General features: G+C 39.4%; 1 protein-coding gene across 6 annotated transcripts in view; it reads right to left on the bottom strand.

Moving 5' to 3' along the window:
- postnb (periostin, osteoblast specific factor b) overlaps positions 1-24,477 on the bottom strand; it is a 68,750-nt gene extending 44,273 nt beyond the window's left edge. For 2 of the 6 annotated variants that reach the window (XM_072262869.1, XM_072262873.1), the window contains exons 1-8: positions 24,243-24,475; positions 23,947-24,045; positions 12,075-12,139; positions 10,295-10,452; positions 9,454-9,618; positions 5,555-5,701; positions 4,600-4,741; positions 2,234-2,446 (exon numbers count right to left, since the gene is read on the bottom strand). In XM_072262869.1, coding sequence (XP_072118970.1) covers positions 2,234-2,446; positions 4,600-4,741; positions 5,555-5,701; positions 9,454-9,618; positions 10,295-10,452; positions 12,075-12,139; positions 23,947-24,045; positions 24,243-24,361 — 1,108 coding nt within the window. In that variant the 5' untranslated portion in view covers positions 24,362-24,475. Of the gene's footprint in view, positions 1-2,233; positions 2,447-4,599; positions 4,742-5,554; positions 5,702-9,453; positions 9,619-10,294; positions 10,453-12,074; positions 12,140-23,946; positions 24,046-24,242 lie in introns of all 6 variants that reach the window. The other 4 variants (XM_072262870.1, XM_072262867.1, XM_072262871.1 and 1 more) reach the window with 4 other exon arrangements.
- Positions 24,478-24,893: the final 416 nt, after the last annotated feature.

Genomic DNA, 24,893 nt, shown 5'->3' with positions numbered 1-24,893 from the left:
CCTTGGAAAAAGCCTCTGACTATCAACGCGATCAATGCCTCTCATCATCTTATACACCCTTATCAGGTCACCTCTCATCCTCCGTCACTCCAAGGAGAAAAGGCCGAGTTCACTCAACCTGTTTTCATAAGGCATGCTCCCCAATCCAGGCAACATTCTTGTAAATCTCCTCTGCACCCTTTCTATGGCTTCCACATCCTTCCTGTAGTGAGGCGAGCAGAACTGAGCACAGTATTCCAAGTGGGGTCTGACTAGGGTCCAATATAGCTGCAAGATTACCTCTCAGCTCCTAAATTCAATTCCACGATTAATGAAGGCCAATGCACCGTATGCCTTCTTAACCACAGCGTCAACCTGCACAGCTGCTTTGAGCGTCCTATGGACCCAGACCCCAAGATCCCTCTGGTCTTCCAAACTGCCAAGAGTCCAACCATTAATACTATATTCTTCCATCATATTTGACCTACCAAAATGTACCACTTCACACTTATCTGGGTTGAACTCTATCTGCCACTTCTCAGCCCAGTTTTGCATCCTATCAATGTCCTGCTGTATCCCCTGACAACCATCCACACTATCCACAACACTTCTAACCTTTGTGTCATCAGTAAATTTACTAACCCATCCCTCCACTTCCTTATCCAGGTCATTTATAAAAATTGCGAAGAGTAAGGGTCCCAGAACAGATCCCTGAGGCACTCCACTGGTCACTGACCTTCATGTAGAATATGACCCGCCTACAACCACTCTTTGCCTTCTGTGGGCAAGCCAGTTCTGGATCCACAAAGCAATATCCCCTTGGATCCCATGCCTCCTTATTTTCTCGATAAGCCTTGCATGGGGTACCTTGTCAAATGCCTTGCTGAAATCCATGTACACAACTGCTCTTCCCTCAGCAATGTGTTTAGTTACATCCTCAAAAATTTCAATCAGGCTCATAAGGCACGACCTGCCCTTGAGAAAGCCATGCTGACTATTCCTAATCATATTATACCTCTCCAAATGTTCATAAATCCTGCCTCTCAGGATTGTCTCCATCAACTTACCAACCACTGAGGTAAGACTCACTGGTCTGTAATTTCCTGGGCTATCTCTACTCCCTTTCTTGAATAAAGGAACAACATCCGCAACCCTCCAATCCTCCGGAACCTCTCCCGTCCCCATTGATGATGCAGAGTACTGTGCTGAACTGCCAATCGATAGTTGGGAAATTAAAATCTCCCATCACGACAACTCTGTTATTATTACACCTTTCCAGGATCTATTTCTACCACTGTGTCCATGAAATCCTCCAAATTCTCTACCATTGAGATTCTAGTTACTACATTTGGCAGTGAACAGAATTCAAAATGCAGAGAGAAAACAATTTAAGGGTGTGTTCAGTGTTTTATTAAAGAAATGCAACATTCTCAGTGACTTTTGAGGATATCTGGAGTAAGATTTGTCGAAATTGGAGAAGGATCATTCAGAATTGCACTGATTATCTGAGGCCCTGTGGATGGAGATCACCACCTCACAAATTACACAACCAACCACCCACTCCAGCAGCAACTTCCTGCCCATCTTTGAAATAACCTGCCATTGCCACCCTGACCTTATTCACTGCCTCCGAACTCAGTAAACTGGAGTGGAATTAAGTCATTCCCGATCTGGAGAGACTGCCTAACAAGACGGGCACTTATGAGAAAATGATGCATTGCACTACTGAAAATCATCGGGCACAACTCTAAGGCCAAAAGGCCTAAATGTCTGTTTGCCAAAATATAGAACTCCTGCATTTACGTACTGCAACCCAAGTGTACAAACGTCAATAATACCTGGATGATAGCTCCAGAGTGAATTGGAAATGCTTCAGCTCTTATTGACCTACTCATTAAATCTCTTTAGAAATGGTGCAAATCTAACTAATGTTCTCCCCATTCTAAGGTTATTTGTGCTCTTGTAAACTAAATGGGACTGCAGCATTGCCTGCCCTTGTGTTAACAAAAACTCTATATGGATCAAATTTTTAAAATGATATATTTTCCCTGAATGTATAATTTTATACAGAAAGCCATTAACATTTTTAAAATGCACAACGTATTCATTTCAGACTAAATGAAAATTTATTGCACTTACTTATTATTTACTTGTCAAACTAGAAAAGCAACAGTACATTTGGAAAATATAAGAGGAGGGAAAGAAATACATCACAATTAACTACAAATGTAAACCATTATCTGTCGTCAATTACCTGCATCGGGAATCAGCACTTCATCAATTAAGTGGATCACACCATTAGTTGCCATAATGTCTTTACGATTTACCATCTGATGTCCATTAATAGTCAGACTATCACCGTCACATCCAATCTCTATATTTGATCCTTCCAAGGTCGTGTATGATGAACCATGCATGATAGCTTCAGAACACTGGACAGAGTCAAGAATGTGGTAATTCATTAGAGCTAGAAGAGAATGGCAGAAGGTTAGGAGAGTATTCAAAAAATGACACACGAGTCTCAAGTTTAATTTAATCTGATGCACAAAGCTAGGAGATGCATGATTTAAGCAGGCCCATTATAACCGGAGTCAATAGAAGTCATAAGTACAAATCAAATATTACTATTTGAAACATGTTTATGAGAGATTCAGTTCCTAATTCTATTAAAATCAAATTCACTACCAAACTGGGGATATAGCACAAATCAGCAGCAACAGCTTGGAATGATCCTAAGACTATAAGGTGGCTTCCATGGGCAAGGCACATGGGCGAAGTAAAGCCTGAGAGGGTCATGGATTTCAGTGATGCAGTTTGAGGGTAGTCATCTGGTCATGATTGTTGTTAACGATCTCAAACATGGCACTATTTCAGGTGAAATGGAATTGGTTCTGGCGGGGTGTTCTTGAAGTAATGAGAAGTCATTGAGGTTGAATTCCATTTGCTGACCAATTTGCCACAGTTGATTTCACTTGAGGAATTCTATACTGGAAATAACGTGCTGGAAAGAGAGAAAATCCTAAGTATCAGGTCAAAAATCATCATAGGTGCAAGGACTTTCAAAAAACGTGTGCAGAACTGTTCTGTACCAGATTTTTGATTTGCACAGCCCTTTAGTGGGTGCTGATGAAAGGAATTTCTCGGATGATATATAATGTCTAGAAAATCATAGGCAGATAAAGTTTAAATAGTTTTTAATGCATTTTCTAGAGCATTTCTAACTCATCAAAGTGCTAATCTGAAAGTGTGTAAACAGGATTATTGTATGTGGTTTCTAAGTCTCAGAGGGCCACCTACATTGAACATTTTAGAAAACTTCAAAATTTATCAACAGTACAAAAATTGGAGTTAATCACTAAGTTTTTTACAGTGTAAATCATGAACTTTGTATGTGCTATGAATGTTTAGTGCATTTTGCCCAGTTATGCTACTAGTTCCATAGTTTCTATGGTTTCTATGGTTTCCCACTGATTTTTCTGATGTCACTCACACGTCATGATGTCATTTGAACAGGAATCCAACAATTTTCCATCCACAATCTGAAAGGCATATTAGTCTAATATGTTATGATTACTGTCACACTCCTACAACTTCCAATGGCTTTGGCCACTCTCAGTATGGGATTCCCCTTTGTACAGACCACCGCATGGGATTGAAGGGCGACCACCGCCCTCCAATAGTGCATATTGCCACAGGACCATGGCTGCTATGGGAGGCCTACTGAAAAGCAAAGATCCCTTGTGGTCAGTGTCAGAATGATGCAGCAGCTCTATGCTGGTGCAGAAAAATGTTCAGGTCATATTTCAATGAAAGAAAATGGCTGCAAACTATTTGAACCATTTCTCACAAACATAACAACTTTTGGCAGAGTACCTTATTAGGCATTAGAGCTAAATTAACATTAACACACCTAAAATGGGTGCAATCTGATTTCTGTGCTAAAATGGTTAATTTATTATTTAAACTTTATTTATGTAGTGTGTGGGCATGTGGCCAAGTGGTTAAGGCATTGGACTAGCGACCTGAAGGTCGTGAGTTCGAGCCCCAGCCGAGGGAACGTGTTGTGTCCTTGAGCAAGGCACTTAATCACGCATTGCACTGTGACGACACCGGTGCCAAGCTGTATGGGTCCTAATGCCCTTCCCTTGGACAACAGTGGTGTCATGGAGAGGGGAGACTTGTAGCATGGGCAACTGCTGGTCTTCCATACAACCTTGCCCAGGCCTGCACCCTGGAGATTGAAGACTTTCCAGGCACAGATCCATGGTCTCGCAAGACTAATGGATGCCTAAAAAAAAATTATGTAACACCATGACCAAAGGCAAAAGGATGTCATGATGGACTGAAGATGTTGATTTTACAAAATGAGTGATGGCATGTTATGTGCCTCTTTGAGATCTCTCACAATGTTTTCCCCATTAACTTCAATTAATTGCTATCAGCCATTTTACGCCATACCCAGATTTGTATTCACATATTAATTATGTCAGGAAATTGTTTTAACATGTCTGAAATACAAACACCAAAACAAACTGGAATGCAGCATAATGCCAAACACATACAAAGGGCAATCCAAATGTTTGCTTTGAGAACAGCACTCCACAGCAATTAACAAAGTACCTTGCAGCGCCACAGGGTCACTCATAATGCGTTCTAGAACATCTCGATCAAGTTTGTCAAAGGCTTCATTGGTTGGAGCGAAGATTGTGTAATATCCACCTTTGCCAAAGGTTTCAAACAACCTTGAAGCAGCTGCAGCAGCCTACAAGAGAAGAGTTAAATTCACAATGCATTATATTAAGAAACTCTTGTACTAATGTTCTTCCTGGATTCTATGCATAAACATTTACCTCTGTATCAATGATCTAACACGAAAACAGAGACGTATATTAAAAATAGTTTCTGTATTAGTTATTAGAGTTATCGATAAAGTAAATGGTCTCCCTTTATGCCAAAATACACCATCATTTCACAGAGAAAAACCATTAAAAATCAACATCATGATTTCAAAGACTACTACAGGTAAAGAACTACAAAAGACATAGATATGCCTTTAGTTCCCATAACATTAAAATCCATTCTAGATTAAGTAGTTATTCAATCAGATATTTGATATGTCACCTCTAATCAGTTAATGAGACTCACTCCAGAATCATACAATGTTTCAGTTTTGATGACTGTGTGTCACCTTGTATGAATGGTATTTCAATAATATACAAACTTTAAGTTGCATGATGTAGCATCAGAAAGCCAAAGAGAGATACAGCAAAAGACACAGGCACTTCAGCTCATTGACAACAAACTGGCAACCACCCACTTCACACCAATCCAACATTAATCCCATGTGTAACTGATGCACTTTTGTTTGCAACTTCTTAAAGGTTTTTAGTTAGTGCTAGACAACCGGGTGACCCATTGGGGCATCTTTTGAGAGAAAGGTAGTGCAGTGTGATGTGACTATCAAAGGCAATTTATCTATGTTCCTCCTGCATTTTGCGTGTGTTGCAATTAATCTATGATTTTGTTGTATAAAATCTCTATTTTAATATGGATCTTCTGCCATTCATCATCTTACCCTAAAAGTTCCAAGCTCATCGGTATCTTCAATGACTTCCTCTAGGGTATTACTGACTGACGTAATAACTCGGTCAATTACATGAACGATGCCATTAGTTGCAATTTGATTTGCATAAATTATTCTTGCGCAGTTCACTGTAACAACCTGCAAGGGATACAGAAAAGCAAGAAGTTCTTCAATTAGCTTTTTTTGGTATGCTTACAATATTCAGATATTTTGAAAGTAACTTCATATTCCCCAGGAATGATAGGAATGATTAAAGTTATTAAAAAAATGGGGAAGTGCTGGAAACACTTAGCAGATCAGGTAGCATCCATGGAAAGGAAATAATGTTAACGTTTAAAATAAGACACTTTGGCTAGCCCCAATAATTCATCAGAAGGATCTTGGACATCAAGTTCCGTGCATGCGTCTGCAAATGCTGTCTGAACTGCTGAGATTTTCCAGCAGTTTGTTTTAGCAGTTTTTTTTTTCCTCATTTAAACCATATAACCATATAACAATTACAGCATGGAAACAGGCCTTCTAGTCCATGCCGAACTCCTACCCTATCCTAGTCCCACCGACCTGCACTCAGCCCATAACCCTCCATTCCTTTCCTGTCCATATATCGATCCAATTTAACTTAAAACGACAACATCGGACCTGCCTCAACCACTTCTGCTGGAAGCTCATTCCACACAGCTACCACTCTCTGAGTAAAGAAGTTCCCCCTCATGTTACCCCTAAACTTTTGCCCTTTAACTCTCAACTCATGTCCTCTTGTTTGAATCTCCCCCACTCTCAATAGAAAAACTCTAACCACGTCAACTCTATCAATCCCCCTCATAACTTTAAACACCTCTATCAAGTCCCCCCTCACCTTCTATGCTCCAAAGAATAAAGACCTAACTTGTTCAACCTTTCTCTGTAACTTAGGAGATGAAACCCAAGCAACATTTTAGTAAGCCTCCTCTGTACTCTCTCAATTTTATTGACATCTTTCCTATAATTCGGTGACCAGAACTGTACACAATACTCCAGATTTGCCCTTACCAATGCCTTATACAATTTCAACATTACATCCCAACTCCTATACTCAATGCTCTGATTAATAAAGGCCAGCAAACCAAAACCTTTCTTCACCACCTTATCCACATGAGATTCCATCTTCAGGGAACTATGCACCATTATTCCTAGATCCCTCTGTTCTACTGCATTCTTCAATGCCCTACCATTTACCATGTTTGTCCTATTTTGATTAGTTCTACCAAAATGTAGCATCTCACATATTTCAGCATTAAACTCCATCTGCCATCTTTCAGCCCACTCTTCTAACTGTCCTAAATCTCTCTGCAAGTTTTGAAAACCTACTTCATCACCCACAACACCACCTATCTTGGTATCATCTGCATACGTACTAATCCAATTTACCACCCCATCATCCATATCATTAATATATATTACAAACAACATTGGACCCAGTACAGATCCCTGAGGCACACCGCTACACACCGTCCTCCAATCTGACACACAGTTATCCACCACTACACTCTGGCGTCTCCCATCTAGCCACTGCTGAATCCATTTTACTACTGCCATATTAATGCCTAACCATTGAACCTTCCTAAATAACCTGCTGTGTGGAACCTTGTCAAAGGCCTTACTGAAGTCCATATAGACAACATCCACCGCTTTACCCTCGTCAACTTTCTTAGTAACCTCATCAAAAAATTCAATTAGATTTGTCAAACCTTCCACGCACAAATCCATGTTGACTGTTCCTAATCAGACCCTGTCTATCCAGAAAATTATATATACCATCTCTATGAATACTTTCCATCAATTTACCCACCACTGACGTCAAACTCACAGGCCGATAATTGCCAAGTTTACTCTTAGAACCCTTTTTAAACAATGGAACCACAAAGTCAAATATATTTTCCCTACAAATGCAAGAGTATGTCCCAGGAATAATTGATTTTTTCCACTGTTTTCCTCCATGGCTTTCTTTGTGGCATCATCTTTTTCCTATCTGCCCAAGTTCTAGAAACACCATCATTTTCTTTGTACACAGACCTTATTATCCAGTTCCTAAAAGCTCAACTCCTATTATAATCGTAAGCTTTTGTTTAGACTTGTAAACTTTCTCCAAAAAACAGCTAAAAAGCAACTGTTAGTACTGTACTATCAAAAGGAAATTTTTGTGAATATATCCATATCTTGTGGTAAGAGAGCATAATAAGATTATAAGTCACAGGAGCAGAATCAGGCCATTTGGCTCATCAAGTCTGCTCATGGCTGTTCCTTTCTTTCCCCCTCTTCAGCCCCACACTCCGGCCTGAGTTCAAAGCACATCAGTCTTCATGAAGGGGAAAATATGTGACAGCTCTTCCAGGTGGAGCAGCATTTCTGAATAAACTCCAGGTATTCAAAGATTATCTCCAAGAATGCTGGTCTGTAAAATCTATCTATGCACTTGATAACAAGCTGTCATGCCAGTGTGTTACCAATAATAAATTGAAAAGGCAGTAGTTATTGATGATGTCATTAATGTTTTCTTTACAGGTTGAAATTTCAATGCAGATAGAGATTGAGGTTATGAGAGACTCAAGCCTAGTCAGTAGCAGGAATTGTACTGCAGAGGCAGAGTAAAATATCCTCATAGAGTTATAGAGCAAGGATACAAGCCCCTCATCCCAACCAATCCACGCTGGCCATCACCAAGCTAGTCACAATTTCCTGTGTTTGGCCTACATCCACCAAAGTCCCATTCATCCATGTACCTTTTCAAGAGCTTTTTAAATATTACTACTCTACTAGCCTCAACCACTTCCCCTGGCAGCTCATTCTATACTCATCACCTTCTTTGTGGAAAAAATTGCCCTGCAGGTACTTTTAATCTTTTCCTTCTCACCCTCAAGCTATGCCACCTCATTTTGGACACCCATACCCTGGGGGAAAAGCCTGTTATCATCTACATTATTTGTGTTTCTCATAATTTTAAAGACTGCTATAGATCCTCACACATTCTATTATAGAAGCAATACAAACCTGGACTGACTAATCTCTTGGCTCTCTACTCCTGGCAACATCTTTGTGGATCTTTTCTGCTTCAGTTTAACTACATTTTCCTCCAACAACTGGATTTCTATGCAAAGAATTCTTCCATGAGAACTTTGTGGAAAAACATTCCAGGAACTAAGAAGGCTAGTAAACTTAAAATGTTATGGGGGGGGGAGGTCTCAAAATAAAATCTAGTTCCATGCTGTCCACTGACTTGTTTGATGCAATGAAAGGGGTGTAATGATTGGCCACAATACAATGAGAGGTGGGTGTAATGATTGGCCATGATACAATGAGAGGGGGGTGTAATGATTGGCCATGAGGCGATGAGAGGGGGGTGTAATGATTGACCATGACGCGATGAGAGGGGGCATAATGATTGGCCATGACGCGATGAGAGGGGGCATAATGATTGGCCATGATGCAAGGAAAAGGGGTGTAATGATTGGCAATGATGCAATAAGAGGGGGTGTAATAATTGGCCATGATGCGATGAGAGGGGTGTAATGATTGGCCATGATGCAATGAGAGGGGGTGTAGTGATTGGCCATGATGAAAAGAGAGGGGGTGAATGATTGGCTAGAGCACCTTTACATCTGAATCACCAGGCCAGCATCTCAGTAACTGCCAACGTGAAATGAAGGCAAATTATTACCAAATAAAGCAGCAGATTAAAAAGTGATATCCTCTGGGTTGATAGCCAACAGTTCTAATTGTAAAAACATTAGCACCGGGGCTTTAGATGAAGCTTAATCAGGGAGTCAGTAACTTGAAGAGGAATGAAATATGTTCAAACAATCTGTATTTTCACACAATTAGAAGTTGTAAAACAGTAATGACAACAAACCTACCCCATTTGTATAATGATTGATGAGAATTTTAAAGTCATTGTACATTGACGGAACAGTCATTCCATTCTTCATATTCTTAGTTAATAAGCGGTAATTCACCATGTGGTAGTGTAAAGCATTGAGGAGTTCAATATTCACATTGCTTAGCAGTGCATCACGTATGTCCTATTGAACAAAAGGAAATGTCAGTTACTCAGTTGTTCTTTTGTACCTGGAATCTACAATTTAATGTCTAAATTAGGTTTATTATTGTGAAGCCTTATTGAAGTAATAACCAAGACTATCCAATCAAAAAGCCTTCCAATCAGTTATTGACAGCGCCACATACTTTTTGACAATCACAGACAACCTGTAACATTTAGGCTGAGGCACCAACACCTTTTTCTCCCCGGTATCATCTCCATTCCCCTTTTTCCCAACACCTTTTTCTCCCCGGTATCATCTCCACTGCTCCCTCTGCCCTGGTTAATTTTGCTTTCCATCTCTCCAGCACAGATACTGCCACTGCTTTGTAGTTTCTATGCTGAGCTAGCAGTCTCCTGATTCACAGCCTAATCGAATGGTTTAATTCTGTTAATTTGCACGTTGTTTTGAAAAGAACCACTTTTAATTTTTGGAGGGGTTTCTTGAGGCAGTGCGGCCCCAGTGTAGTTGGGATGACTACTCAGTGCATCTAATGATTAGTTCTATTAGCCCAGCAGTAGAATTTAAACCATTACCACAGCTGTTCAAATGGTCTCTACTGGGTTAGCTTATAATACCATCTTCACACAAGTACAATGTTTTTTTTTATTGCCTTTTGAGTCTGCCATCTTTTGGAAATGATTTATAGAGAACTTACAAACTCCAGCAAATTCCAGGCTTCGTCACTTGGTGCAAAGAATGTGTAAGTCCCCGGTCCTTCGATCTCTTCCCTTAGGTTGGATCTATCTGCATAACTCTTTGTTTCTGTGGCAGCCACAATGCTCAAAGTACCATAGACATGATCAATAGGGGCAGCTGTAAAAGCAATTAAAAAGGGAAGCATTTTAGTCAAAAATAACATTTTTAAAATAGTAATCAGACAATACATTTGGAGAAAAATTGGGATCTATAGCATATTTTTAGTGGCTTTTCAAGCTCCTGCATATCAAGCTCCAGCTACAAAGCTACAAAGTCCTTGTTCCAGCCACAATGCAACTTCCTATAATGTGCAGGCCTGCATTAACAAGTGCTAGTCATTCATAATGTCTTCCTATTAAAGCCCAGTAAACAGTGCAATTAGCATTTGCTACACTGCTACAATTTTAAAGAGGAGCCAACAACATGAAGACAGTGTGTCATCAATGTTATTTCATAATTCTTAAAGTCATAGAAAAGTACAAACAGAAACAGACCCTTCAGCCCATCTAGTCTGTGCCAAGCCATTTAACCTGCCTATTCCCATTAACCTGCACTGGGACCTGGGACCATAGCCCTCCGTACCCCTACCATCCATGTACCTACCCAAACTTCCTTTAAACATTGAAATCGAGCTAGCATGCACCACTTGCACTGGAAGCTTGGTCCACACTCTCACAACCCTCTCTGAGTGAAGAAATTTCCCCTCATGTTCCCCTTAGACTTTTCACCTTTCATCCTTAACCCATAACCTGACCTCTAGTTGTAGTCCCACCCAACCTCAACACAAAATGCACATACCCTATCTATAGTAAAGGGATCCGTTAGTCTTGCGAGACCATGGATCTGCGCCTAGAAAGTCTTCACTCTCCAGGGCGCAGGCCTGGGCAAGGTTGTATGGAAGACCAGCAGTTGCCCATGCTGCAAGTCTCCCCTCTCCACAACACCAGTGTTGTCCAAGGGACGGTCATTAGGCATTAGGACCGCAGAGCAATGTGTGATTAAGTGCCTTGCTCAAGGACACAACACATTCCCTCGGCTGGGGTTCGAACTCACGACCTTCAGGTCGCTAGTCCTTAACCACTTGGCCACATGCCCACACCCTATCTATACCCCTCATAATTGTGTATATCTCTATCAAATCTCCGCTCAGTCTTCTGCATTTCGAGGAATAAAGTCCTAACCTCTTCAATCTTTCCTTATAACTCAGGTCGTTCCAACCCGGTAACAACCTTGTAAATTTTCTCTGTATTCTCTGTATTCTTGCAACATTTTTCAAGGCTACGGACTCACGTTTCCTTTGTTCGACTTTGGACTTATTAAATTAAGAAAAACATTAAGATTCTGTTTTAGCAAAAGGCGATTGCCTTGTATTAAACCTAAGTGATAATATTCAGCATCCTAGATGCTTTTTCCTAAATCCCTTAAAATTACATTACTCGTGAACTGCTTCATTTAAATTAAGTCAAATGGATGCTGATGTTTTGAAAGTATCATTCAAAATAAAGTGTTCTACACTGAGTCATTGGCCATTGTAAAGTGTAAAAGATTATTTTTTGTTATTTCATTTACATTGGATCAAGGGCATTCATTTTGGAACCAAGTGTTTGTGAGAAGCTAATCCTCAACCCACCACAATCTGTTAGAATTATGAAGGTTTCATAATATTTTGATATAACATGAGAGCTAATGCCAAGCATTTCTGAGGCAGAGCCAAGTTAAATATTTAGCACTATAATTACCTGCAGGGCACCCAAGCAGTCCTTCAAATCTCATGTATCCTGGACAGCATTCATACAGGGTGGTCCTGCAGTTAAAAGCAAATTAAAACATGAATGTAGAAAACCCAAAAATCAATCTGATAAGTTGGATATAGATATTGTTCAAAGCTTTACTGGCAACAAACAATATGCTTGACGTTAAGGAACGATTGACTTAGACCATAAGGTATAGGAGCAGAATTAGGCCATTTGGTCCATCGAGTCTGCTTCACCATTTCATCATAGCTGATCCAATTTTCCTCTCGGCCTCAATCTCCTGTCTTTTCCCTTATCCCTCCGTGGCCTGACTAATCAAGAATCCATCAACCTCTGCCTTAACTATACATAAAGGCTTGGCCTCCACAGCTGTCTGTGGCAAAGAATTCCACAGATTCATCACTCTCTGGCTTAAGAAATTCTTCTTCATGTCAGTTCTAAAAGAATGCCCTTCTATTCTGAGACTTAACATGTTCTATGCACTGATATTGCTTGGTGAACGTAAGGCTGTTATAAAATTCAAGATCTCCAGTAGGAAGACAAGCTCCCACTACCTATCAAATGCTAACAGTCTACTTTAGACCACTCACCATTGCCTATTCTAATATTGGAGTTTCTATTTTGCTTAACTGTACTGTTTTGCGCCATTGTTGAAGTTATCCTCAGAAGAGATACTGCCTGAGAATGCCGCACTTGACCTTAATAAATGATCCAGCTACAGGAAGAATTCCCTCAGTTGATAAGCATCAGCTAAATCATAAATATTGTAAGATTTCCCGTTTTTATGCTACCAAGCAAAAATATTCTAAAAACCAGTTTAGGATTTCACTGTAACAAGCTCATTAGCACAAAGAGATTTGATCAGCACTGTTGATTGTTCCAGCCTTCTTTTGTAGTAGAAATAAAATAAGGACTACATTAGTGATTCTAAAGAAAAAAAGCAATTGAGTCATGCTACTGAATCACTTAAATCATATAGTAAATATTGTGTGTTATGTCTGCAGCCAAATACCAGACAGGATTTTATCAGACAAAGCATCTATGGATTAGATATGTCTGGTTACGACAATGGGAAATTTAAGTCAACCATAGGATTCACAGGTCACCTTTAGTGGTTCACAGACTGCTTGCATGTGTCCATGATTCATGTCATGTTGCTATGAAGCAATTTAAACTCATACTTTTCAGGTGGGAGTTTGTGATGCACAACAAACCGAAATCAGACTACTTTTGTTATGTGCTTGAGCGCATGCCTAATTTAGAACAGCTGCTAACCTGATGGAAAAGGGCAGCTGCAAGAAACAAAAAAATGACACAAAAAAAGATCAGTGCGAAAATGCACAACCAAATGATTCTCCTTTGAGCTTTTTTTTAAAAACTGTCATTGATTAGGTTCACAGTCATGTCACATTCTGAATAGTTCATGTTATTGTGGCAAGGTGGGCGTAATAACCTGCCTCGGCTTTATTTTTCGACTAGCGCATTCTTTGGAAAACTATGGAAGTAAATATGCCACATCTGACTTTTGAGTAAAGAAAATATTGGCACAGGAATTGGGATGTGACATATTGCACAGGCCACATGGTACAGGGACCACAATAATTACTTATTCTCCTCCCTCATCCTGACTATATTTTATTAGCACATTTAGACTTGTGAGTAATAGTGATCGTTCTCAGGTCGCAATCTCTAAGATTGCTATTCTGAAATCCATGGATACAGATCAAAGTTTCCTGAAAGGTTCCTATGGCTGAGAATACTGGAGAGCAGAGGGATTGTTTATGAGGTCTGGAGGGAAATTGTCCCCTGTAGAGTACTTGGTTTTAATAAGTAGCCCAGAGGCATAATGTTTTTTCCATTTCCAAAATAAGGATCTGAATTCAGACTTTGGGAAAAACAAACTGCTGAAGGAACTAAACAGGTCTAGTAAAATCAGTGCGTACAAAGGGATCATTGATATGTCAAGAACCTGCATAGGGACTGAATTCAAACTTAGCCTTTTGATAACAGTCTACAAAGGTCAATTATGATGGTGACTACTCTCCACTGGAAGAAATTAACTACAAAATGAAGGCACATACTGCAGTGAGCTGAAATTTGCAAAGGGATATTAAACTTACATTAAGCCTCGTACTTATATCTGCAAAACTGTTCAATGACTTTGCTAGATGGTCACACTGTGGTTTGTGAAAGAACTCTAGTTTCCAACACAGAATGATCATCAGTATTCAGCTAATGATATTGAATGAAAACAGATGATATTACAATGCTTAAAATTGTTCTCTAAAGATACTCACCTATCTAGCAAACTCTAAAAGCATTGAGAATCATTATCTAAGGCATAAAAAGAGGACATCACTGCAATCCCATTTCCTCAATTATTTTACAAGCGAACAATTTTCTCTAACAAGCCCATTGATCTGCATCCCCACTCCCATTATCCAAATTGTTCTATCAGTCATCTACATCAGCAGTAATCTACTGTGGTCAATTAACCTACTAAACAGCACATTTTTCAGATGAGGGAGGACACTAGAACACTGGGTGGAAACCCACTTCATCTCGAGAACAATGTGGAAGAGGAAGGAAAGCAGTTTTTATGTCATGACTTTTGACTGATGTGATATTATTCTATAACACATGCCCACTTATCTTTGTAGATTCCAGAACATGTTCGACACAGCTTTGTGGGCGGAAGGGTCTGTATTGTGCTGTACGTTTTCTATGATTCTAAGATTCCATTTTTAAGAGAGGACTTTAATGCGTAATAACATGTATTATGAATTAAAAGCTATGTGTAAAAAAGTCCAAGTAGAATGTTCAGTGCCATAGAGATATACAACACAGAAAATGCCCCTCATCCAGTGTGTCTTTCTGAGTTACTCCCATTTACCTGCATTTGACCTATATTCCTCTAAAACGTCCCTCTCCATGAACCTATCCACTGCAGTTTGCCACTTTCTGGCAGCTTGTTCCACATATACCCATCACTGTATATGCAAAATACCTACCTCTTGGGTCCTATTTAACCATTTCCTTTCTCAACTTAAATTCATGACTGTAGTTTTAGGCCCCCCTAGCTTGGGGAATAAGTTCTCAGATTGTTATGACTATTCAGCGTACTGAATCAAATTACTGAATTCCATTCACAATTTGTGATTTGATAATGTTAGTTCCATGAAGCTATTATACTCAAATATATAATTAAAAGCAACAGCGTAATGCTTTCACAAACAAGAGAAAATCTGCAGATGCTGGAAATCCAAGCAACACATGCAAAATTCTGGAGGAACTCAGCAGGCCAGGCAGCATCTATAGAAAAGAGTACAGCTGACGTTTCGTGCCAAGACCCCTCGGCAGGACTGGAGAAAAAAAGACGAGGAGTCAGAGTTAGAAGGTGGGGAGAGGGGAGGAAGGAACGCAATGTGATCGGTGAAACTGGGAGGGGGAGGGGTGAAGTAAAGAGCTGGGAAGTTGATTGGTGAAAGAGATAGAGGACTGGAGAAGGAGGAATCTGATAGCACAGGACAGAAGGCTTGAGAGGGAGAACCAGAGGGAAGCAATGGGCAGGCAAGGAGATACAGTGAGAGAGGGTAAAGGGGATGGGGAACAGAGAAGGGGGAGGGCCACTACCAGAAGGTTGAGAAATCCATGTTCATTATGCTTTAATTTTTTTTTAACTGTTAAGTTAATGAGCAAAAGATTGGTAAATGTCTTTTCCAACCTCAAAACTCCAGGGCCACTTTCCATGCAAACACTATGTATAGATGTATTCCAATATGGGATTTGAATTTGAAGTAGATTGTTAGTACCCTTGTGTATAATCTGGATTATATCAATTGGATTAATAGGATATTGCAATAAATGCAATAAAGTTATATATCTGCAAAGAAAGAAAACATGTTTAACTACTTTGTAGGCCACCTGTTCCCAGCAGGAGTGGTTATTTGCTGCACTCAGACCTCTGGAAACTGCCTTGACTATTTTGGAAGGAAGCCATCTGGAGAAGCAAGCCTACATTCCAGCCGGTTTTACAAGACAGCAGGAAATTTGGGAGGTGATATTATTTTCAGTAAGGTGCACATTTTCGTTTAGTAAAAACTTATGCAGAGAAGGAGTCACAAAATCATGATCTGTAAGACCAAATCCATATGTTTGAGTGAGTGGCAGCAAGCAGATCATTGTCTCAGCAAAGGTCAATACAGATCTTGTGCCCAGATACAATTCTGAAGGAAACATTGGTGAGCAACCGAAGTCAATGGTTGGAAAACTGCTTATATAAATATGTGACATAATGCATCAAACTAACTTATTTTATCATTGCAATGTAAACATCTTACTTCTCTCAGGACAGGAGTTTCCTTATCAACCACAAGTCAAACTTACCAGTAGACCAGAAAGTAAGGAGCCAATTTAGTAAGAATAAACTTGGCAAGATTATTTCCTGAGTAGGTTATCTTCCTGATTACCTTCACAAGAAAGATTCTTCTAAATGTTTCACAAACAAAACAGATAACCTGGAGACATCTGATGAAGGATACACTCAAAATGTTGAACCTCATCTGTTCCCTCTACAAATGACACTTGACTGTTGACAACTTCCACCAATCTCCATTTTTAATTTAGCTTTCCAACATCTGTTGCAATTTACATTTAACTACAAATATCATGCGTTGAAATAGTATTTGCTTGGAAGTTGATTTCCCGTTGTAGCAGTATTTAATGTCAAAAGCTTAACTAAGTCCAGATTTCACATGAGTCTATTTTTTTTAATGACACTGATGATCTTCTTCTTGGACAGTTCCTCAGGAGTGAGGATGACTTGACTCCACTCCAGTTCTTAGGAATGGAAGACACTTGTGCGTGAGTTTGGTTAACCTCAGATAGTTTTTTTGCACAGCAAACACCACAGGGACTTGATCGTGTGAATTCTGGATGCAATGCTCCAAGATCAGACGTTTGCTAAACATCCACCACTATATTCAAATCTGGTACTGCAAATCTCTTAAGAACCAAAGCTTTAAAGCATTTTGTTATCAAGGTATTTCATTTATCTTTAGAAACAGGAAAATCAAATTTTACAGAAATGTTTGAAACTTTCATATTGCCAAGGTGATATTATTGTCTCTTTAGGCTTCTTTAAAAGTCTCATGGAGATTGTATTCACTTTAATTAGTTTTGTTATTCATTGAAAGGTACTATATTACTATTGAAGGATAAGTGTTACTACCAGAAACCTAGAGATGTATAGAACCCCTGTAGGAGCAATTGACTTCTGAATGTTCTTCTCACTGAGCATTACATGCCCCGTCTCTGTGTTTTCTAAGTTAACTCATCAACACCATGATACACAATTACATGTGTGAATTGCATCGCACTCTTCTTCTCATCATTAATTTAATACAACTTGTGAAAAATCAAAAAAAAGCCTGCAGATGCCAGAAACCTGAAATGAAATGAATCAGAAAATGCTGGAAACAATCAGCAGATCAAGCAGCAATTGTAGAAAGAGAGCCAAAGTTAAGGCTTCAGGTTGAAGACATTCCATCAGAACTCTATCACAGTTCACACATCTCGTCTGTGTGCTTGCGAAGGTTTTTTTCTTCCCCAATTTACCAGTATACCCGACAATCTCCTCATAGCCTTGGAGAAAGACCCTAAGCAACCTTGGTCTCCAAGGCCACCTTCTAGACTACTTCTTACCATCACCTGGCTCATCTAAGTAAAGACAATTGCAAAGCTGTGGGAAAGGTGGATAAACGTTGTCATCCTGAGAAGCGGCAGAAAATTTGCTCCAAGAAGTCAAAACTCCTCCTCTAACAAAGCACCTCACAAGTCCCTGGGCAGTTTGTTGCAGGACATAATGCTGGGAGACCTTCGAAACTCCTTTGAATCTTCCTCCTATGACCCATGGTAGCAGATGTTTGAGATTCCACTGAAGCACTTGTGCTTTAAATGGATATTACCTTAAATGGATTCTTCTCTATGCTACAGTGACTGAATGTTTTATAGTACTTTATCATATGGCATTTGAAGATTCATATTTAGACTGTGACTCCATTTTTACTAACATTCTTTGTTACCTCATTGAAAACTCAATCAAGTTATCAGGTGAGCTTGTCTTTAATGAAGTAATGCTTGTTTTTTTAATACATGGTTCCCAATAAAAAAAAATGATGCAGTGATTTTGTTGTTATTCATTTAAACAAATTAGCACATAGTTAATGACTTTATGTCTCTCTCCATTTTGTGGAATGTCATGTAATAATTTGCAATCCACCTGTCCTCTGGAAACACCGAAATACCCAAAGTAGTATGAAAAGTCGTGATCAGAGTTTCTGCCACTTTCATCATTACATCCTCTACTAATCTTAGATGCATTCCTCTGTTGGGCTGAATTGTTAACTTTGAGTGATCCCAATCTATCTGGCCTCCAGTTTTTAATTATTTACACCTTACTTAATTTCCTATTCCCTTCTCTGCCATCACACCATTAAACATTCTCTTCTTTCCTGAAGAACAGATGCATAGAATTCATACCCTCAGTCATGTCTTCTGAAACACAAGCATGAGAAAATCTGCAGTTGCTGGAAATCCAAGGCAAAACACACAAAATACTGGAGGAACTCAGCAGGTCAGGCAGCATCTTTGGGATTGTAGAAACTGTCAACGTTTCAGGCTGAGACACTTCGTCAGATCTGGAAAATAGATGAGAAGCCAGAGCAAGAAGGGGAGGGGAGGGAGGGGAGGGAGGGGAGGGCAGGAAGAAGCATAAGGTGGTAGGTGATAGGTGAAACCGGGAGAGGGGGAGGGGCTGAAGTAAAGAGCTGGGAAGTGGATTGGTGAAAGAGATAAAGTGCTGGAGGAGGAGAAATCTGATAGGAGAGGGAAGAAAGGGAAGGAGGAGCACCATGCTCCCTGAATCTGCTTTCACAGGAAGATTTATGTTTTTGACCTTAACTAGTCACAATTTTAACTGTGTGTATACTTATAAAACAATGTTTGTTTCCATTTTGTAATGTGCTACTTATTCCAAACATTCCCACATAGCTCTTCATGTATTTCTTCTCTTTTTCAGTTTGCTCAGTATGTTTTCCCATTGTATTCTTTGCCTGATATTTGTCAGTAATCTCTCTAATTTGTTCATAATACCCCTTACCTTTGCTGTCTGGAGAGCTCTAGTTTTATGTGCTAATATTTTCCACCTTATGAGAATGTGCTTGTTTTGGATTCGCTCTTTGCCCACCTTGAGATCTTTCCATTGCTCATTTGCTCTTTTTTTTTTGTAGCTAATCTTTGTTTCCTGTGCACGTGTGTTAGATCCACTCCCAAAGATCACGAGTGTGGCTCTCCTCCGGCTGGATATTTTCACCACTGCCTTTTCTTTGTTCCTTTCCAAAGTTACGTTAAATCTAATTTTATTATGATTGCTATTACTTTAGATGTACAGCCACTTTTTAACACTTTATAAATGCCTTATTTCATATGATTTGGAATGTATGACCTGAACCGGTAGCACGTACCGTGGAGACTACACTAACTGGTCGCATCACCGTCTGGTATGAAGGGGCCACCGCACATGATCAGAAATAGCTGCAGAGGATTGGAAACTTAGCAGGCTCCATCATGGGCACTATCCTCCCACCATCCAGGACATCTGCAAAAGGCGATGCTTGAAAAAGGCAGCGTCCATCATTAAGGAGCCCACCATCCAGGACATGGCCTCTTCTCGCTGCTGTCATCAGGGGGAAGATGCAGGAGTCCACACGCGCACACACACACACACACACACAGTTTCAGTGTTCAGTGGCACTCTCAGGAATGGCTTCTCCTTCTCCACTATTAGATGGAAAACTATGAACCCCTGAACACTATGTTGCTATTTTGCATTTTTGTGCATTATTTCTTTATTTTTAAATATTTCTATTGTAATTTATAGTACACTTTATGTACGGTACTGTAATGCTACTGCAAAACAACAAATTTCATGACACATGTCAGTGATAATAGATCTGTTTCTACTAGGATTCTGATTCTGCAGTGGAACAGTTGGACATGTAATAGGACCATAGCCATTTTATTCTATTAAGATGTGTTTTTTTTTATATATTCCTTTGTTTCTGAACCAGAAATAAACTGATAAAAAAGTTCTGGTGTATAATCCTCCTTGTCCTTCCTTACAATTTCTTTCCAGTCGTTATTAGTATCTGCAATCTCTGTAATCAATGGTGTTATTATTAGATGTTTTGACATCTTCTTTAGATTAGCTACACTAATCTCAATATTTTGGGGTCTATGGAGGCCACTCAGTACTATTATATTCATATAGAATGGGGGAATCACCCAGCACAGAAACTGGCCCTTTTAGCCCACCTCAACTGTGCCAGTTGTGATGCTGTCTGCACAAATCACATCTGGTCACATTGGACCCCTACCCCTCTGTGCCTTTCATATCCAAGTACCTGTCCAAATGGCTTTAAACCTTGTAGTTGTAACTCACTCTATCACCTCCTCTCACAGCTTGTTACAGATAACTAGCAGCTGAGTGAAAAATATACCCCTCAGTTCTCCTGTAAATGTCACCCCCTCACCTTAATCCTGTGCCCTCTAGTTACATACTGTACTTCCCTACTCTCAGGAAAAGACTCAGATCAGCTATACTATCTATGTCTCTCAATTTTGTAGACCTCTATAAGTTCACTCCTCAGCCTCCTACAGCCTGAGAATCAACTCAGCTTGACTAATTTCTTATAACCACAGCCCTCCATTCCAGTCAACAACCTGTCTGCACACTCTCTATTGCAACCACATTGTTTGTTGTAGTTTTTTTATGTTACTTCAAGTGCAAATTATAGAACTATGCAACCATGATATTATCCTTGATCAATAATGTACCCCGTCGACCCCCTCTGTCTTTCTTGCATCTCTATTCCTCCTGAAATCATTGTAGATAGTAACTTTTATTTCTCTTTCATGTCCTTATTTAAGCCAGATTTACGTCACAGCCAACAGAGTAAAACGTCACCTTCTATATGCTACATGTAGCTTGGCAAATGCATTTCAAATATTCCTCACTCACATGCCTTCCAGTGCTGCTCAGCTCTTGACTGTTCCTCTACCCAAATTGTGTTTAAGATCAAGTACATACAAAAGCGGCTGAAAAATGAAAGGTGCTCTGAAAATTCTGAATGCTCAGCTTTCTCTGAGGAGTTGCCAATAAAGTGCAGAAATGCAATTTATGCAATTACTTGCTATCAGTTTTAAGTAATCCAGTGTGACAAAATTGGTGCCTATTGGTTTAAATGCATTTTGCAAATATGTAGATTGAATGATTAGACAGAGATTTAGATTTAAATTGCATGTGATGGCGAACTAGGAGATATCATGCCTTTTTTTTTGTTTTGGGGAATGTCACAATACTTCCCTCAGGTTTGGAACAGGAATGAACCTGTAGTTCAGTGATGGTATGAGAATAAGGTACAGTGCTAAGTGATAATGCATTCTTAATGATACATACACCAAGCTAATGCATGATAACAAATTCTGTTGATTAAACAATATTTGTGCAATATTAAGCTATTTATTTTAAATGAACTTATTTATCTTTTTCTATTATATTGGTTGCATCCATTGCTCACCTTTGTCTACTTTCCGTATTTCTTTATGAGATAGAAGATGGCCATTTTAGCCAATGTAATCTATGTATATTGACTTTCAGAATAATCCCATTACCCATTAGTTTTCACAATACTCCAGTCACCACATATTCCCATCTATTTCCCTCAGATTCTATCACAGACCCACATTAGGCAATTTATATTAGGAAATGCCAACTGTGAGAGGAAGCTGGATCTCTTAGAGCAAACCCACACAGTCGTAGGGGGAATGTAAAAACTTCACCATGTCAGCACTAGAGGTCAGGATCGAATCTAGCAGCAGCTCTACGAGCCAATGTCCCACCAATTCTCACATTGACTGGGAACATTTGTAACCAAAAGCTCATCCATATTATTGTCTATTCCAGATTCATCATTTTAAAATCCGTCTAGCCATCTTCCACCTTCAATAAATTTCATCTCATCCAAAGCAAGGCTGTTCAAGTGATATATCACACAAATGGATAGTTGACTATTATTTGTTGGCTACCGATCTTAAAATAGGTAATCTTTGGTTGAATCCATTCCTTGAGGTTTAACATCATGAATACATTCTACATCAATTCACTTAACACACAGAACAAAAGTATTTTATGTGTTTTCATTATATTTCTTTTCAAATTGTCTTTGTCATCTCAGAATAATTGATAATGGTACAGGGATTCCTAGGATTCCCAAAAGGTTACTATTACCTCACAAATATCTTTAGGATTTTCACTTGTACAATTGTTTTGATATGGGACCTGTGCCTCTACATAGGGTATAGCAATATTATTCCGCTTGTAGTTACTTTATTTTGATTTAGTTTGATTAACTCTTTGAGTGACATCAAAGTAGAATGTTAGCCCCTGATATTGATGACATGCAGATTGCTTGCCAGATTACAGGTTGATTGCTGTTCTGGTTAATATTACTTAATAGAAGCAGATGTTTTGTCAGGGTGCTTATTGGGCTTGGCAAACTCATTTGCGATTGGGAAGAATAATAACCAATCTGAGCAAAGGCATAAGGACCTGAACAAAGCAAGTACTTTCGTACAAATTAACAAAAGCATTACCCTGCTGACAATGAATTTAGGGGATACTCCAGGGTAATTGTAGGGGCATTTGGAACTGGACCTCAATTCCTGAAGTTTAAACTTTTAAACAGTTTCAAGATTTCTGCATCTGTGTAATCTTGTTTCATTCTAGGTCTTGTGTTTCTACCTTTATTCTGCTGTTGCTGATTGTGCTATCAACCCTTGGATGGGGCATCTGGAATTGCTTCTCCTTTAAGATCTCTCCTCCTGGACCAAACCCTGATTTTCTTCCAGCTACCTGGTTTCTTTAGTATGTAGCCTTTTCTTATTGGTGGCAACATCACTCTTAAGTCTTTCTGAATTAAAGTTCTGCTTGTTCTTACATCTTAATATAGAGTTACATGGCAAGGAAACAAGCCTTTTGGCCCAATTTCTCCATGCCAATCAAGACAACTTTCTAAGTTCATACTGTTGCATATAGACAAATCTTGCCCCTCCGGTGTCCTTTCCACCTCTCCTCCTCACCTTAAACCTATGCTTTTTTTTTAATTTTTGGAAACCCTATCCTGGGAGGAAAAAGACTGCCACTGCCCGTCGTGATTTTCTGTACATCTGTAAGGTATACTTTACAGACTCCTTTCCCGCAAAGAAAATTGTCCCAGTTGATTTAATCGCACTTTATAATTCAACCGCCCAGTCCTCCCAACATCGCCAGCATTATAGTAAACGCCGATCAGCCTCGCAGCTCTCTGCAACCTCGTCGGAACCGCGGTTGGGGTCTCGCTCCTCCACTTACACCATCCCAGAGCCAAGTAGCAAGCTATACATGTATGGTCCCCTCTGAACAATGCAGTTTGGTTACAGTGCAATTTACATGACTTCAGTATTTCAACTATTATGACAATAGTAAGTCGAATAACTTTTATATGGGTTACACCCGTTTCCCAATTGTTGTAAATGCACTGTCTACTGGTTAATTTATGTACCCTTTCTGAAAGGTACCCTCTCAGAAAATAAAATGCTTTGATGTTTAATGCGACAAATTTTGACCCAAAGGGCTCTGTTAATACTCGTTCCTTGAAATCATAGCAACTCATTCTATACTTCAAACAGTTTGCACTCCGCCAAATGGAAGTGGCTTCTGGCTGGGAATTGTTTGCTTGAACATCGGAAGTGCACTCACGTTTTTTTGCCGCAGATGGACTTGCGATACCAGTTTCTGCAAGTACTGAAATACTTCTTTTTAGTGCCGACAACTTGCTGAAGGGCGCACATATTAGGTCTGCAAATAGAACAATGAAACGGTCAGTGATTAAACCGGTATTGATTAACAGGATTTAAAAATCAATTTCAAAATATTAACGAAAATTATTTTAACACTTTAAATTGTTTGCTACAAGTAAATAACTTTTTGTATGATTATTCTAAATTCATGCCTTTCCAATTTATATTTTCAGATGAAATTTAATTCTCTCTTACCCCTTTTTCTTTGCTCGTATACGACTATGCATCAATATTTTGTCATAGTACGATGATTCGACTTGGTCAAAGGACGTTAAGACAAACAGGCTGAAGAGGCTTAAAAATAAAAGCTTCATCTTTGCTCTGTCACCTTCGCGGCGCTGAAGTAGCACTGGTCAAGAACAAGGAGCTTTTATGGAACGGCTCAGCTCGGAGGAGGAACAGCACTGACAGACACAGTACAACACCCAGTTAAAGTGCAGCGAGATTACGGAGAACAACGCTTTGTCGTTCACTTCAGATGGAACCACCGCCGCTAATTAATCACAGTCCTACAGTTTGCCCACTCCCACTACAAAAAACAACGAGGGTACCGAATACCTACACATATACGTATAAACCACAGTAATGATTGCGCTTTTACTGGATTCAGTTCTGCGAAACGATAACTGCCTTTTAAGAGCCGGTATTATTTGTTCATACAGATAACGATTACACTTGAGCCTAATACATTTTCCTCAACAGATTAGCTCCCCTTAGTATATCTGAATCCACATTCAGGCTGTTCTGAATTCACTTCACGAACTCGATACTTTATTATGGAGTCTATACCTAGCGTTCTGCTCCTCTTTTAACCAAATACATACAATGTAAACCAGATAGTGAGTA

Source organism: Mobula birostris, chromosome 7 (genome assembly GCF_030028105.1).
Source record: "Mobula birostris isolate sMobBir1 chromosome 7, sMobBir1.hap1, whole genome shotgun sequence".
In the NCBI taxonomy this organism is placed as follows: Eukaryota; Metazoa; Chordata; class Chondrichthyes; order Myliobatiformes; family Myliobatidae; genus Mobula; species Mobula birostris.
Note: the sequence above shows the minus strand (reverse complement) of the source record. Positions and strands in the feature narration are given on the sequence as shown.